General features: G+C 40.3%; 1 protein-coding gene across 1 annotated transcript in view; it reads right to left on the reverse strand.

The window, feature by feature from the left end:
* Positions 1-18,025, reverse strand: part of ddb1 (damage-specific DNA binding protein 1) — a 94,886-nt gene that overhangs the window by 20,870 nt on the left and 55,991 nt on the right. Inside the window, exons 20-22 of the mRNA XM_074667033.1 lie at positions 11,295-11,459; positions 10,731-10,825; positions 3,018-3,188 (exon numbers count right to left, since the gene is read on the reverse strand). Of these exons, the coding sequence (XP_074523134.1) occupies positions 3,018-3,188; positions 10,731-10,825; positions 11,295-11,459 (431 nt within the window). The remainder of the gene's footprint in view (positions 1-3,017; positions 3,189-10,730; positions 10,826-11,294; positions 11,460-18,025) is intronic.

The raw sequence follows: 18,025 nt of genomic DNA on the forward strand, positions 1-18,025 counted from the left end.
TTTTATCCGGAGTTTAAAGGACTAACTCGTCTAAATGGCCATAAGAGGAAGTTCTTGTGCAGTTTTTAAGGAGAGCACTGAAGGTGTAAAAAGCACAGCCACCACCGCTGCTGCTCCAGCCACATTCACATTCAGCCGAGCGGAGGAATCACCTGTTGGGGGAAACCTTGAACAGCTTTTTATCACTGAGTCACACAAATGAATATTGATGGTTTCCAAAGGAGCAAGCAACACCGTCTGCAAGCAAAACCACGGGCCAACCTTTTTTTTTAATATATACTATTATTTCAGCACATTCTGACCAGCAAGGTCCTGGTTTTGCTGAGTTTCATTAAAAAAACACGGGCTGTGTGCAGACAGAGGATACGATGGAGCTGCCTCGCTTCATCTGAATATGTTCTCCTCTTCTGAATAAACTTTGTTTTGTTTACATGGATTTTTTCCTGAGGCAGGTGTTTAAAATTAAAAAAGTACATCTTCAGAAATGTTTCTTACTTCAGCGTTTGGTTTCCTTTTCCTGTTTTTACATCCTTGACGAACACGCTGCTTCTTTTTGTGTTTTTAACCTGGAGCCAGGAGACGTTAGCTTAGCTAAGCTTAGCATGCAGTAACTTAAATCACAGGGCACTCTGAGGTTTGTTTTAGTTGTGAATAAATTCAGAAAGTCCTTTCGCAGCTCTCCCCCCGCTCATCACACTGAGCACACATCGCAGCATGTGCTCAACAGCGCGCGTGACTCGTCCCCAAATCTCTTCATCTTTCCGCCACAAATCAATTTGAAGACTCGGCTCTCCAAAAGGCTGGGAGGTATATGTCTGCCACAATGCTGGGCGTATAGGGAGAGAAGCATTTACACACCAAAGAGATACTAAGTGTGGATAAACAGACTCTGACTAACTGTTTGTTTGATGTGCGATGTTATCTCAGTATGTAAAAATAAAGATCTCAAAAAACTGGATTTATGTCTTAGCAGAGCCGTTAGGTTTACAGCGACCTATTTAATCCTCACGTTTGACCTTCAGAGATCCAACCACATGTTCCTGCAGGAATCCCACCTATGACAACGTACTTCATGGTAAATATTAGCATGTCCGGGCTCTCCCTAAACTTCAGCTCCTTCAGTCCATGCCTTTTCCTTTCTGTTGGTGCCCTTATAGAAAGATTGTGTTGTGTCGTAGAGATTTATGATGTTTTCCTTCTTCAAAACGTCAGATTTCCTCTTGATCTGACCTACTTACTGTGTTTACATTTCAAGCTTGTGTAGTGGTAGTAAATGATTGGAAAAGTGGCTTCAATAAAAATGTTGCAACCACTAATAAAAAAAAAAGTTGTTTGTTTTTCCCCCATATCCTCATAAATATCGTTATCTCAAATTTCCTTAAAATATGGTGATATAATTTTGAGCCCATATTGCCCACGCCTAGTGTTCAATGTTGCGCCCGCCCTCCGCCGTGACACTCAGGCTGTTACACCTGTCTGGGCTCACATTGATTGTAAACGCCCTGAAAACAGTTCGGATGTCATTCAGTGGCAGTGGTCCTTCAACCGAGCCACTGGCGGATGAAAAGGGAGGTTCATCTCCTGTGCTCTCCAGAGAGCACAGGAGATGAACCTTCATCATGCACAGGTGGCGGCCAGTAACCTGAAACACCAGACGGACAGTTTCATCTACCCGCCATTGAAATATTTCACTAGTCCATCTGGGTAGCAGCTGTTTGGATTTGTTTTCAGAGGTGGGACCTTCAAAAAAATCAGCAGCTGGTGATTGGACGACCGTTCTGATTGACACACTCACCACAGACCAATTCACATCAGGCCACGGTATGACATAGCTTATGTTTGCCGCTGCTGAGAAACAATAGACGAACGACTACAGGAACATGAGAAACAGCTGTGATAATGGTGTTAGATGACTGCTGCTGTTTTTGCAAAGTTAACTTAAGAATCGACGAAACGCTGACAAGTACGAAAGTCTGCTGACGTCACGTCTGCTAGTCACTTCTACTGTTCTCATAGCTCCCGCCTCTCTTCCCTGATTGGGCCGGTCAAAATTTAGCCGAGTGAAATCCTTGGTCATTGGAGCCTGGCAAGATGGATCAGCAGGATTTCAGAAACTGAATCAGGCAGGTCCACCTGCTCTGCAAGGTTAGGAGGCCAGTGCAGCCGGCAAAAACACAAAGCCCCAGTTAAAAAAAAATCAAAGCTCAGAAATGGCGTCAATGGATAGACGATATATCTCCACTATTTTTATTTCTGTCAAACTGTGTTGATATGCACACAAAGATTCTCCTTTGTCTGTAATTGCACCTCCACGCCACAACGGCCTCAGCTGTTAGTGTGTGACACTGTGCCAGTTTGCGCCTGCCTTTCAAACATGCAGAAGTGTCACGTTATCTCAATTAAGTAGAAGTTTTGGTTATTTATACTTTACTGAAGTAGTTAATTTTTAACCAACTTTTTGCGTTAAGGAAGTTTGTGATTAAGAAATAGATTAAGGTAAAGTTATCATTAACTAGTTGTGAATAGGAGAAGGGGTAGGATTAAATAATCTGATGCTTCTTCCTACTCCTTTTCAATATGTCAAAATTGTTTCAATTGTTTTGGGGGTTCTTTTTATTTCTATTTTGTTTTCCCTGGTTGTTTTTCTTTACTCTATGATTTATTTTTGTGTTTTCATTTGGTCCTTTCTCTGTTGATTTTCTTTTTTTTTTCTCTGTATTATTTTCACGTTTGAAATAAAGCAATTATTCATTCAGTCAAACTTCTACTCTTTACATTTTCAGACAAATACCTGTATTTGTCACTCCCTACATTTTAAAAAATAGTCAAAAAAACAGTACTTTTACACTTTTACTGAAGTAAAGAGCTCAAGCTGATACTTCAACTACTACAAAAGTCTTTAACACCCTACTGTCTATACTTCTACTTGAGTAATGGACGTGAATACTTGAGAAACCTCTGACAGTGTGATAACTGTAGATATCTTTATCGTTTTATCGCCCAGGCCTGTGTCTAACCTCTTCGAAGTTGCCCTCCATGGGTTTGTAGGCCAGCAGCAGGACAGAGCGCATCAGGTCTCCCACCAGGATGAAGTCCCCTTTGGTCTTCAGGTAGAGCGCCATGATGTTGTTGTAGTGGTTGCACTCGGTCCTCAGCTCTTTCTCAGCCGTCCACTCGTACAGACGGACCTGAAACAAACAGCAGAGGTGGTTACTCGTTTGTTGTCTCGCACGCTGCCAGCAGGAGGAAGATCAGCAATTAGCCTCGCCGATTGTTTGATGAACTGTCTGACACTTAAGCTCTGCGCCGCCATCGCTCTGAATAAGACGAGCCCGAGCGAGGCTGAAGAGCTGATTAACCGTCTGAGCCATCAGCTGCCACATTACACCAGGAGTTAACGGCTAATTACACCCACTGTTTCACACTGCCTGCACCTTTTAACGGTCCTTTGAAACGGGTTTGGGCTGAGTCAGTGATGGAGAGGAGATGGTTTGATGTGAGGATCTGTTAGCGCTGCTCCTGATGGGAGAGGGATGTCGACAGCATCTCCGGCCTGTTTCTACAAGATCAAACATCCAGGCTCTGCGAGGGTTCAGAGCTCAGCGGTGATAAAATGATGGAGCAGACAAATGTGTTTTCATGTCTACACTTGATCTTTGAATAAAAAGCTGCTTGGTTTTTGGAGAAGTTGGTATTTTTGTATTTTAGAGGAAATCAAAGAGGCGGTCTTTTCAGAGAGGCTTTTATAACTTTACTTCATAAGCTTCATATTCAGACTCTTTGTCACCCCTCACCCTCCCAGTCAAACACAAACAGGTGATGTTTGCTGTGTTTATTTTCTTCCTCTGTCTTCTCTTTGTTCTCGTATTCTCTTTACTGCTCTCCTTTTCGAGAGCCGTCCACGTGAAGCAGCGCGCCTTGGGCTGTCTCCTCTTCTGCAGCATCACAGGAATAAACTGCTCTGCTTTCACTGACGACACGCGTCGATATGTAAACCTTATCTGCTGACCTGAGCCTTATTTATTTTTCAAGCATATTTCGTCGCCCAGCAGGAAATCTGATCCTGACTCAGAGTTTATTATCGATCGTGTTCAGATCCAGATCCCTGCTGCACAGATCCAGCTGAAACACACTTACAGATCCTCTTTGAAGCTGATGTGTTGTTTTCTTTCATCTGTTTAAGTTTGTCAGGAGGAAGAAAAAGCTTTTTTCTGTCTTCACTAACGAGCAAAGCTGACTCAAATAACCGTTTCCATTGAAAAGCTGCAGGGGAGTCATTTTGGGTGATTATTTGCTATGAGCAAAAATTATTTTTGTTTCTTTCTCCTTCAGGCAACGTTTGACCTCTGTACCTGCTGAGCTAATCGTTGGCGCCGGCGGCCTGGCTACAAAAGCCTGTTTGAAGCTCCTCCCATTCTCCCAGGACCATGCTTTGGCCATTTGTTTTTCAGGTCATTTTGCATTAAGGTTTATTTTCTGATTGAAGTCTGTCGACTCTTTTATGTCGCTTCCTCTGATCAGGGTTGAAAAATAATGATAATCAGAAATATGAGAGATGTTAAGCTTCATATTGTTGCACAAAACAAAACTGCAGGACGAGTAATTTACAAATATTTTATAAATATTTTACAACAAGCAGAAGTTTTAGTTGTACAAGTTAGAGTTTGTTTTTTAGCCGGTGTTTGTGCCTGTTTTTCTCCCAAACTGCTCTGAGTTTCATTTTAATGAAGGAATATTTTGAGTGTTATATAATAAAATACATTTATTTTTACCGCAATGGGTTTATTTTGTACTTTCATTTTGTGCTTTAATGCAAAGTTCTGGTCAATTAGCATTAAATGTGTTTGTAGCAGCTTCTCCTGGAAATACTTTAACTTATTGGAAAAAAAGAAAACCTGGGTATAGGTCCCTGGATCTGGATATCTCTAAAAAATGAGTAAAAGTTGCACATCATGTGACGTTGATGTGCTGTTTTGTTACATATTATTGACCCAAGTAGGCTATCTAGTGTCTAGAAGTGATTATAGCAATATTTTAAGTCATTTGGAACCTTGTCGTAGTTATGAAGCCAGTCATGATCCTGTACGCAACTTTCCTTTAATTAGCCTGTTAGCGTTTGACATTTGGAGTTTTCAGTATTGTTGACAAAGACTGACTGTGAAATGTTTCTGCGATGAAAGTTGAAATTCTGGTGTACAAACAACGTTAAACCGATGCATGCTAACGGCTAGCATATCAATACAATTTATAATAGATGTTAGCATCAAGCTAGCACTATTTTGTAAATAAGGAGATTTATACCATGTTGATTGTATTGAATGGGAATCTCTTTGAGTAGGGGTGCACTGATCACAATTTTTGCCCAATTACCGATCTTTAAAAAGCCTGACCTGCCAATACCGATTTGGGCCGATACTGACTTTTACTTTTTATTTTTTATAACCGACAGCATATACCTTCAATGTTCCAATCTTTGTTGTTTTAACTTAAACAACCAATAAAGTGTCCTGAGTTTTAGGTCTCAGAGCAAGAAGCAACAATGGCTGGCCGTCAGACCTTCCCCGAGGAACAGAAGATAAGTTTCATTGCCATCCCCAAAAATTGAGGAAATCGGCACCAATCGATTAGTGCATGTCTACTTGTGAGAGTAACGTTCATTTCTTTGTGTGATCAATTCTTCAGTAAAACTTCAAGCTGAATATCCTGAATCAGGGTTTTCTTGGGAAACTGTTAACATCTGCTAAGCTAAGATAACTGGGATGAATAGTCAACATAAGGTCCGGCAGCTCCGGTATAATGTAAAGTAGGGATAGACCGATTATTGGCCATGACGATTATTCGGGCTGATATTTGGCATTTTGAAGCTTATCAGCATCGGCCTTTTCTTTAATCCGACGGTCGATTAGAAACAAATCTAAAACTGTGTCATTGTGGCTCTGATGCAGCCGCTCCGCTGTCTGCAGTCACTACTCAGTCTCCAGCTCTGTCCCACCCACAGCACCATCTGATTGGTTACAAGCAGAGCCATGGCTAGAGAAACAGCCAATCAGCAGTGCAGATATTACAGTTATTGCAGTTACATTGAAACTTTGGAAAACTTTATTAACTGTAGAAAATTTTAGCGATTTTTTTTTTTTTAAGTTTTTATTTTACTTTATAAAACATGTTGCTGTGCCTGGGAGCTGATTAATAAACTCATGTTTAAAGGGGCCTCCTTGACTACTAATAATCGGTATCGACCCGGAAAAATCCCTGTCGGTCTATCTCTAACTGTTAGCATCTGCCAAGCTAAGATAGCTGTGGCAGACTAGTCGACGTAAGGTCCTGCATCTCTGGTGTGACGTAAAAAATCAACAAGAGAATCATTAAGCATAAAGGGTGATGATATCAATGGACTGAAATCAGTCAACAGGAACCAGTTTTCAACCTTCAGATGTAAGATCCTCGACTAACACTTTGCCATCCTGGCTAAGAAGCATGTTGAGACCAAGTTCATCAAACTGAACATGGATGAGGCACTCTTCCTGACAGAAAGGCTGAGGATCAAGGTGATCCCCATTCTGGCTCTGCTCACAAGATGGAAAAACCACAGACTAAGTGGTGTGTTTCACCGACCTGGGAAACACTGACGAGTCACGGGCACAAAGTTCAAAAGAAAACCGTCAGAAAGCGAGGATACGACTCGGACTCTGATTCCGATGACGACTGAAAAGCAGCGAAATGTAAGATCTTATGTGTCTAAACTCTGCTGCTCCTGGGGAAATGAGTAGAAATTTGAGGTAAATGTAATAGGTTACAGATGAAATAATTTCTTTAAAATTCCAATTAAGGAAAAAAACAACAAACGTTACGATGAGGAGGTGTTAGGAAGTCAATCAGTGGACGATGAGATCAGGTCCAGAAATCTGCAAACCATGACTGTTTGATTCTCGATATCTCCAGATGAAGCCTCCTCCTCGAGCTTTTAATCCGTCTGATCTATCTGTGGCTCAGCGCGGAGTTACAGGACAGTCAGCGGGGAAGCTGCTGCTTTCACACTGAACGTCCAGTGGTTTCACCCAGCGATCTATGAGGGATAAATCCATTCAGATGGAGATGTTTCCAACCTCTGAGGAGGCTCTTTCCTCCCTGAGCACACCACATGATCAGTGAGGAATCAAAGAGAGGAAAGTCATCCAGAGGTTAAAGAAGGAGAGGTGGGAACGTGACCGTGAAAACACCACATCTACACAAAGACCTACATGTGGTGCTAAAACCTGCAGACTGTAAAACACAAACCTGTCCAGGCTGGGATCGAAAGCTTTACGGCGCCTCGTGCTTCTTTAGTTCCTCTTTTAATTGGCTGTGTTCTCTTTTATGCTCGGTGGGAGCATTTGTGTGGAGGACAAAAGCAGAATCAATAAGCTCATCAAAAGGCCGGCTCTGAGACGGGCGTTTCCTCCGACTCTCTTGAAGTCACTTTGGAGAAGAACGATGCTGCTGTTTAATGGTGATCTTAGCAGAGTTTTTAATGGACTCAGAGGCTCCTTCGCTGAGTGGCAGCGATGCCTCGATGCTCAGACTTCCTGTACTCAAAAGACCAAGATTCCTTGCAAACAGAGCATGCTCAGAACACAGATTAATGTTCCTGTGGATGGAGATATCCTAAAAGGCGTACACACCACCAAATGTTCAGGTTAGCAAAGGAGGAACCCAGGGGATATTTTCAAGTTTTTAAAAACCAGAATATGAGCACATTCTGTTTTTAAAAAGGGTTATTGGTGTTTACATGGCCGTGCGCAACTGGTTTTTTGCTAATCACCCAAATATGAAAGGGTTAATGACTGCATTTGTCTTTTTTTTTCATCATCTTTGTATTTGGAGTGGATCATTACTTTGTCCGGCTCATTTGTTGGTCATGAACACCAAACTTTTTGTGTCTTCAGTGATATTTTTACTATTTTTTCTCCTGTGTTTGTCTGGAGATCCTACATGTAACCATGGCTGCATTGTTTGCATGTGAAATCAGCTGTTGCCTATGCTAACTGGTGCTAGGCCAGATGTTTCCCCACAAAGTGGGGAGAAGGAGGGGCTAAGAAGTGACGACATGGACCTGTCCTTCCATCCATCGTTATTGGGAACGTAAGATCTATCTCCAATAAGATGGACGAGCTAGCTGTGCTAACCCAGCAACAGAGGGAATACCAGAGGGCAGAGTAGCATCATGCTATTCACAGACATGGCTAACAGAGCTAACAGCAGACACCAAGGCCACATGTGAAGAGCTTCACCTGCTGTGAGCAGACAGGATCCAGGAGACAGAGACTGAACAGACTGCTGAAGAAGCTCAGTCCTGGACCCTGTGGAGGTGGAGGCTGGCTGACTGGACAATGATGGACAAGCTGTCAGCATCTATTTTCTTATGGAGCTTTTTACACTTTCTATACACTTTCTTACTTTGGTTTCCTCTTCAATTTCTCTTCAGGGATAAATAAAGTGTTTTATTTTCTATTATTATCATTATAATTATCACTATCAATATTATGATTACCAATTGCATGACAAATATGATGTCATTACTATTTTTGTCATCTTGTTTCTTTTTGGTGTATTTATTTATTTGTCTTTTTACTGTTTATTTTTCTTAACTAATCTTTACCATTATGTTTACATTATTGCCACAACTATCGCTGCCATCACCACTTCACAACCCTTTAGTCTACCTACGTCACTGTCTTGTCTTGTTGCACAATTTAAAAAATAAGTTTTCCCATCAGGGATTTAAACTAAGACCAGTAAACCTACAGGAAAACCCATGACAACAGTCTTCAGTTTATGCTGCATCTTTCCAACAATGGGCTGCGTGCTCTGACATTCAGAGACGAGGAGGCTGAACCTACATGTACCATAATGCATTGCGTGCAACCAGCAGCCTCAGCTAATACATCCCTTTGGCTTTAACATGTCTCCTTTAAAAAATATAACTGGCAAGCGGAAATTTCCAGATATTGCTTTAGCTTTTGGAAGAGTTGTTTCACAGCCTTTTTGCAATCTTAGCTGGGGAAACTGGTTTATTATGTTACTTGGTCAAGAATTTTATTGGAAACGATCCCCAAATTCTTAAATTATAGGTTTCTAAAAATCTAAATAAGCTTAGTCTAGGCTGGGTTTAGATTTTGGCCCAAACTCTAGACAAATCAGCATCATGTTTGTTGCTAGGCGCTACCCAAGTAGCTGCCTGTTGCAGCAGCTCTCTCGTCTTTGTCCGTTTCTTGCAAATTTTTCGTCTCTTTTTCGTCATCTTTGTATTTGGAGTGGATCATTACTTTGTATGGTTCATTGTCACGGTCACCAAACTTTTTGTGGCTTCGGCGATATTTTTTGCTACTTTTCTCCTGTGTTTGTCTGGAGATTCTACATATAACCATGGCTGCATTGTTTACATGCAAAATTAGCTGTTAGCAGCCTGTAGCATGTCAATGCTAACTAGTGTAGGGCTTGATGATTTCCCTCGAGCTGAGGAGGAGGCGGTGAGGACGACGTGCTGGTTCTCGGATGTGAGCTGGGAGGTGACGACGTGGACCTGTCCTTCCATCCATCGTTGTTGGGAACGTGGGATCTAGCCCCGGGGGATGGACGAGCTAGCTGTGCTAACCCAGCGGCATCGTGCTGTTCACGGACGTGGCTGACTGAGCTGACATCGGACGCCGCGACACATCGGAGGAGCTTCGCCTGCTGTGAGCAGACAGGATCCAGGAGACAGAGACTGAACAGACTGCTGGGGAGGCTGAGTCCTGGACCCTGTGGAGGTGGAGACTGGCTGGGCTGGAGAGTGGTGGACGAGTGGTGGACGAGTGGTGGACGGGATGTCGTCATCTAATTTCTTATGGACATTTTTGCACTTTCTATATTCTTTCTTACTTTTGTTTTCTTAAATGCTGCGGTGACTCCTGAATTTCCCCTCGGGGATAAATAAAGTATTTTCTATTCTATTCTATTCTATTCTATTCTATTCTATCAGTTTCTGTAAATTCGTCAGCGTCAGAGAAACCACAAAACTCACTTTGAGTCTTAGTGGCAAAAATTTCCACGTTAGTGTTAATCACCTTTATTAAGAGAAAACGTGACTAAAAACTAAAAGAGAATTCAATTTTCTTGTAATCTTCTCTTGTGCTTCTGTTGGACATGTAGAGACAAAAATATAAATTTCAGTTTCATAACTGGATAAAAACTCCAAACAGAAACCTTCATATTTTACCAAAATTATGTTTATTTCTATATTCATTTATATTCTAATTTTCTCCCAGCCTCGTTGAGGAAGAAGATTTTCATGTTTGATTGAAGCAGATCAGCAGTTTGTATTTGTGTTTGGGCCAAAGGGAAACATAGTATAACCAGGCCTGGGTAAACTCACGCTCTGTCCAGATATCTATATCAGTGTTTGAGTGTAAACACGGCTAAAACTCTTGACATGCTGACAGGAGGTGCACTTGAAAGGAGCAGGTGGTCACAGCCTTATCAAGAGCTCAAACTAAAGCTTTAAAGTGCACCAACAACAAGTCCTCCGATGCTCTGACAGTGAGTGCAGTAAAAACACTGTCTGACAAATCGACTCACCTCAAAGCGCAGCCTGAAACAAGCTCAACGAGCCGGCCGCGCTCCTTTTTTTTTTTCACACACACTGTACGATACAACAGCTGCAGAGAAACAGCCTCCTCAGACCTTTCCCTGAAAACTGGAGCATCACTTACTGTGCTATTGATGCTGGCCAGCAGCTTGCCATTGAACTCCACCATCGAGTAGACGGCTCCTTTCACCTCCTTCTCAGCCACGGTCTGCAGCTTACCTGCAGGTAAAGAGCAGCGCACCTGTCAGCCTGTCCGCTCGGTTCACAGCGTAAGTGTTACAAACTCAATGTCAACTTTAACTAGCTCCTACAAGACCTCGGTGAGGCCGAGCACGGGCTGAAGGAGAGAGGAAGGAAAGAAAGGAGAGGAAGGAAAGAAAGGAGAGAAAGGTGTGTGGGGGGGGATTAAAAGCCAAAGGAGGATAAATGAAAGGCACGCCATGCACCTTGAGAGGGACAGCGTTGAAAGAAAATGAGGGGAATCAGCAGAGGTGAGGGGAGGGGAGTCTGATGAGGTGAGATAAGAGAATGATTAAGTGAGGAGGGAAACAAGAGCATCATAGGACAAACAGGACGGAGAGGAGGGGAGGGAGGACGGTGAAATGACTCAGACCAGAAGACGAAGAGGAGGGTGAAAAAAAAATAAAGACATCAATGTGAGTTTGAGTCTGCTCATGCACTGACTGACCATCGGTGTAGTGAAAGACCACGATGCGACCCTGCTTGGGCTCAGCCTCCTCTGGGTACACCATGGCCGTGCCCACGATGAAATACACTGACGGGTCTTTTCCCAGACGACATGACACCATGCTGAGGGCGTACTCGCTGGGGAGGAACTGATGAGCATGGAGGACTGAGGGGGACAGAAAAGAGACGGAGATTAAAATACTGTGCAGGACTGCAGAACAGAGGATCTCACTTTAATAAGGTCCAAGTTAATCTACACTTTCTATACTCCTCTGTATGACTCACTGTGCTGATTCATATACAGTATTCTCACAATAAGCAGAATAAAAAAGTCTTTTATTCCTCCCTCAGGAGTGGTTCCTGTAGAAAAGAGCACGATAGATCTGTAAGATGTGTTTTTTGTTCATAATGGAACAGAGGTCTGCAACCTTTACTTATTTTCCCTCAGCTAACATGGATTAAAGTCATTCAGGAGCCACAAAATTTACTTGATCTCTGCAATAAAAAACTAAGGTGTATAAAATTATATATGTAGTTAAACTGGTGAATAATTGCCAAAACAAAAACATATTTTGCAAGTTATTAAATTGTACGTGTGAATTCTTGTTCTTTTTTTTTTTTTTTTTAATTTTGAATAAATCTACGAAAAATTTAAAAAATTTGCTAATTTTTCAAAATTCCAAAATTTAAGAAAATTGCAAAAATTACAAAATTTTTAATTGCTAAAACATCGAAACTGCAAATATTTTTGAAATGACAAAACTGCAAAAATTACACAAAATTTTAAAAAAATCTTTTTCTTTAATTTCAGTGGTTTAAAAAGGTTTATAAAAATTTAAAATACATTTTATAAATTTGGAAAAAAATTACAGAATTTTTAGGCGAGAGCAAAAAATTGCACAAAATTAAAAATTTGCACTTTTATATAAAATGCAGTGGTTTCAAAAAATTTATAAAATTCTAAAATTTCAGAAATTTGCAAAATATACATTTATAAATTTGCAAAAAATACAGAATTTTTTAAAGAAAAACTACAATTTGCACAAAATTTTGCACAAAATGTCTTTTTTAAATTTTCAGTGTTTTTAAAGATTTTATACAATTCTAAAATTTAAAAAAATTGCAACAAAATACATGTTACAAATTTCCCCAAAATTACAGAATTTTTAAAATAAAGAGATAAGCATGCTGTCTGTACTGTGTGTGTCGCGCAGCGTGTTAAATAGTGCACGTCTTTATTGTGCGATAAAGCATTAAGTCTTTTTAACCCTTTACTGTGTGAGCATGAATTGAAGCTTGTATTGCATGATATCCTTTGTAAATCAATGCACCAAGCCTTTTTTGTCCTGTACAGTGAGCGCAACCAGCTGAATCTTTCTCCTTAAGTTTCACTTTCATTTTGTCCCAAGACGAGGAGCAGCCATCCTCAGGTGATGCTGCGACCTTTTTTAGTTACAAAATAAGAAACAATGATGAGAAATGTTAACGGACATATGTTTTTAATGTTCAAACTTTAAGTTCATCCTGTAAATCTGTTCCCGGTGTTTGATTCTTGTGGTTTTTCCTTCACTAAGCCTCTAAAATCCAATTTTGTTTTTGTGTTTTTCTTCATTTTAAACTGTTTTACTCTCATATGAACTGCAGTAAATTGGAAATAACTCCAGATATTGAAAGTTCAAAAAGGCTCAGGTATGAAAGGTTTAAACCCATCTGCAAAATGAGTTTTTGACTGAAAAACAGAGCAAAGACGTGCAGAAAAACAAAGTTTAATCTCATAGTTAAGTCTGCAGACGGTGACCTTCTGTGTTCAAACGTGATCTCAATTAACGCGGGGTCACTTCTAACCTGGCGAGGTCTGTTTGATGTCCAGTTCAATTGTTCCTGACATTTCCCTTCTCACATCCAGCTCCTCAGGCTCACGTCTGGGTGAGTTCAGGGTCTCAGTGCATGTGTGAGAGCGACTTTGGTCAGGTGTCCAAACACTCCAACAGTTACGGATGACGCTGTCCCCGAGGGTGGACTAACGAGGCAGTGACCCCCGCTTCGTCAGAGGGGGCGGGTTATTTATCGCACAGTGTGGTGGGTAAAAATAAAAAGTGGATTTAGGAGGAAAGCGATGTACTTGCAGTGATAATCAGACCCAGCAAAGATATTTCCCTGCTTTAAATATTGGTTCGCTGAAGTGAAAAGGGAACAGTGTTGAAGGAGCTTCAGTGAAGTCTATTTCCTCTGAGGAGGTTTGAATCCTTTGATATCTGCTGGAAGCTCCTTCATGTTTTTATCAGGGAATCTGAGCTCATGTCCTCTTTTATGCTGTGCAGCGCTTCGGATGATAGAAACAGGATCAACAAGAAGAGAAACGAGCTCAGTCATTGACCTTACACGAGGTCAGGGGAGAGGAGACGATTCACGATCTGAGGATGCTGCTGCATTTCAATGGGTGATGTTTGAGTCGAGTATTTTTAACAAATTAGAGCATCCTGAATAATTCAACTGGTTCCCGTTTGTTATTTTTAGAGCATGAGATTTCTCATCACGCCTGAACATGAACACAGCTGTCTGTTATCAGATTATTAGGCGACAAACAGGCATGGAAAAAATTATTAGACCACCTTTGTCTCCTTCCATTTCTTGTTTATTTTAGTGCCTAGTACAACTTGAGTTGATGATGACAGCAAAAATAGCACATGAGACTAATCTAAGGGCTGGCTTGCTATTTTCCATGGTTTCCTTGATAATAACCTAAATCACTGAGGTTCTTACATTGATAGCTATGGCATTGTACTGCCAAAATCAGAGCTTTCAGGCTGTCCATGTTTGTTTCCTGTCTGTTTTAATCACATTTAGCACGCAGGAGTTAGTACTTGTTGCGTAACCGTTGTTTTTGATGACTGCAGCCGTGCGTCTTGGCGTGCTCTCCACAAGTTTTGTCAGATCTGCTTTGTTTTGGGCTATGGTTCCCCATTTGGAGTTTGATGATGTTCCTCAGGTTTTCAGTTGGATTAAGATCTGGTGATTGAAACATCAGGATCCTTAATATCCCAGAACGAGCCGAGGGATGAGATGTGAATGGGTTTCTGGAGTAGAGCTGAATGATTTTGGAAAATAATCTAATCGCGTTTCTTTTGGACCAATATTGCGATTCCTATTAAGAATGCGGTTTATCTTCTGCATTATTTACTAAACGCAATCGATAAACCGTTCCATAGTAAGACCAACTCGACAAAGGATACTGTAACGTATAAACAATTCTTTCCTGTAGGCCAGGTTTACATGTAACGATGCAATAAGATGAATTGATACAAATAATAATTTTTTATTTAACTTTAACAATCACAGCAGAATACTGAGGGATTGATTTAACTTTAAACCTTGTAGATTTGTAATATAATTGTCATTATATACCTTGAAAATTTGATTAATTGTTCAGCCCTATTCTGGAGCAGCTCATACAACAGTTGTTGGGTATGGGCAACTTTACCTTGGCCATTACTTTGGAGAGGGCGCACCGCATCTGGAAACCTTCCGATAGACAACGGGCCCTAAATTCTTGATCTTTCGAGAAAAGGCAAAGATCTGCCGGTTGAGCTGGCCAAGGCATGGTTCAATGTTCAGGTTCTCCATCCAGGCTTTAACTGACCTCGCCGTGTGGTAAGGAGCATTGTCTTGTTGGAAAACTCAGTCATTAGAGTCAGGAAAGAGTTTTCCAGCTAAAGAAGAAGACTGGTCTCAAGAGCAGACCTGTTCAAGACCTGGTTCATTCACCGTTCCCCCCAGACTGAAACTACCCCAGATCATCATCGATCCATAGGAATGGGTACAGAATTAGGTACTTTTATAGATATTGACTGAATTCTGTCAAAATATCAGGTACCGATTCATGGAAAATCAAAAGGTACCATGTTTAGGTACCTAAATGTGAGAGAGTGGAAGAGTAGGTGATTTTCCACGCTGGCCATTAACACAGCATTGCAAGGTTATACGTTGAAGAATAAATATGTTAAATTAAAGATGTTTGAGATTTTATTACTACTAACTTTTTATTAAATTGCCTTTTTTTACCACATGAAGACAAAAAAGTACCAGAAATTGGTACCGTTGGGCATCGATACCGATTGCCAGGTACCAGGCATCGGTATCGAATCGGTTCAACTGCGAAGGTACCCAACCCTACTGATCCACCCCCAGATTTTACGGTCGGGGTCAGACAGTCTGGTTTGTAGGCTTCTCCAGGTCTCCTCCTAAACAGGAAGTTGGCTGGAGTGGACATTAACTCCAAACTGGATCCATCCCTGAAGAGAACCTTCATCCAATCACCAACAGTCCAATCCTTGATCCCTATCAAAGAGTACCCAGGTCTTCCTTTGCGTCTCGTTGATGAAGGCTTCTTCCTCCACCCTGTGCGACTTCAGACCAGCTTCAAAAAGTCCGTTTCTAACTGTCCTTGCTGAACAAGTGACATTCCTGGACAGCGCCCACAAATTTTAAGGTCCCTGGAGGTCTGACCACGATTTCTGACACAGGAATCACGAGTGCTCGGTCATCTCGTGGGGTAGAAAGACGTTTCCTGCTTTGACCAGTTAGCAGTTTGGTGGGACCATGTTGGGTTTGCTTTGTCTTGGAGATCTTAAGTTTTTTGGCTTCCTGTCTCTCACTCAGGCCAGTGTTTAACAGAGCCAAGATGGCCGCCCTTGTGACGAGCTACAGCTTGAATGCGAGTAGAAAACCACTCTTGGCCTTTGCGTGAAATGTCCTCTGATAGACCCAGGAAATACAATACATTTGTACATGTTAATTAGGACATACAATAAGATGTGATCAGCTGCATTTTTGTTATGTTTATTTTATTTTTCAGGTATAATACTTTTAGTGGGACCAGGCATTAAAATGAACAAGAAATTGAAGAAAACAAAGGTGGTCTAATCATTTTTCCATGGCTGTACCTCTTTAATATCAGGCATTTCCCAGCAAAACTAATTTTACATTGTTATGTTAATGTACTGAATGTATTATAATCATCAGATCTTATCATATTTATTTCATTCCACTGTTTTTAAATTGACTTCTAAGTATTTTACGACTCGTCTCACCTATTTCTGTATTTTTTTTCAGTGTCTGATCTTTGATGAAGCACTCAGCGCTGTGCGTTTGAAGGTATGAAAGGTTGTGTATAAATAAAGATGAATCTGACTTTCAGTTATAGAGTTACAACTACATCATCAAGCAAACATGAACCACTTGAAGATAAAAATTGCACTTTCAAGAGCTCAAAATGTAAATAAGCAGTTGAAGCTTAAGGTGAGGGAATAAATCACAAGTTTCATTACGGGAAAAATAAGGCCTCCAATAAAACCTGCGTGACACAGCCCTGGTTGATTCAGTGGGGCGACAGAAGGCACGGCTCGTTAAGTAGCTGTGGATTTGTGTGGCGTAGGGTCGACAGTAAATCAGTCACACGGCGTGTACATATGATCTCTGCGTCTCCTGTTCGATACAGGAAACATGCGCTGCTACATGAATCAATACGCTGCACGGAGACGCTATAAGAAGGTCTGATTGATGAAAATCTCCTGACGTGTAAATAAGCAGTTATCTGATCGCTCGTTGATAAAGTGGAGTCAGCTGTGAATACATTGTGCTGAAGCACTGCCTCATTTGCATATAATTAACATACAGCATACTGTAATTTATGCAGATGTGGTTACTCCTGGGTTTGATAGGGAGCCCTGGTGCAGTCAAATCTGCAATGCAAATCAGGAAGGAGGAAAATCCTTCCACTAAGAGTCGGCTTCACCGTGGAGAGGGTCTGCAAGATGCTCAACAGATCCACTCATTTGCTCCTCCATAGGAAGCCTGTTTAGTTATTTTAATACTCAACAATGATTAAACAAAAACTTGTCTTACAGAGAATAAAAGCAGATTAAATCAAGCTCATCTGTTGACATGAATCCGTCGCAAGCTAAGATCTGGGACTAAGGCAGGGGTCTGCAACCTTAACTTTCCTGACAGCCACTTTCCCTCAGCTCACCTGGATTAAGGTCATTTAGGAGCCACAAAATCTACTTTATCTTCACAAAAAAAAGACAAAAAATCATATAAAAAATCTATATCTAGTCAATAGTTATTGAAACAAGATTTTTTTGTGTTAATAAAGTTGTACGTATGTTGTCTTAGTTTTATTTATTTATTTATCTATTTTTTATCTTAAACAAATTAGCAATTTTTTTTAAAAAGAGAAAAAATTGTAAAATAATAAATTTCATAAATTTGCAAAACCTATGAAATTTCAAGTCACAATTTTTTTAGAATATTTGAAAAATATTTATTAATTAAATTTTTAAAAGATGTGCAAAGCTTACAAAAATGTCAAAATTTAAAAAAAAATTGTCAAAAATTCATAAATTTCCCCAAAAGTTTAAAAAAATGTAATTTTGATAATTAACCTAACTTTTAAAAAATTGTAAAAATTGTTTAAAAAAAAGCATAATTCCTTACTATAAAAAAGGAAAGAAAAATTTGCAGAAATAAAAAAAATATAAAAGTTGCAAAAATTCCTAAAATTTTATGAAATCCTACAATTTTTTTTTTCAAAATTTGATTCTTACAAAAATTTAAAAAATTTAAAAAATTTGCCAATATAATCTCCCAATATTTTTTTAAAAAAATTGTAATTTCAATTATATACTTCACTTTTAAAAAATTGTTAAAAAAAAATAAAATTTGCTTAAGTAT

This window comes from Halichoeres trimaculatus, unplaced genomic scaffold (genome assembly GCF_033239565.1).
Source record: "Halichoeres trimaculatus isolate MK-OKI-2021-1 unplaced genomic scaffold, fHalTri1.1 fHalTri1_scaffold_3, whole genome shotgun sequence".
In the NCBI taxonomy this organism is placed as follows: Eukaryota; Metazoa; Chordata; class Actinopteri; order Labriformes; family Labridae; genus Halichoeres; species Halichoeres trimaculatus.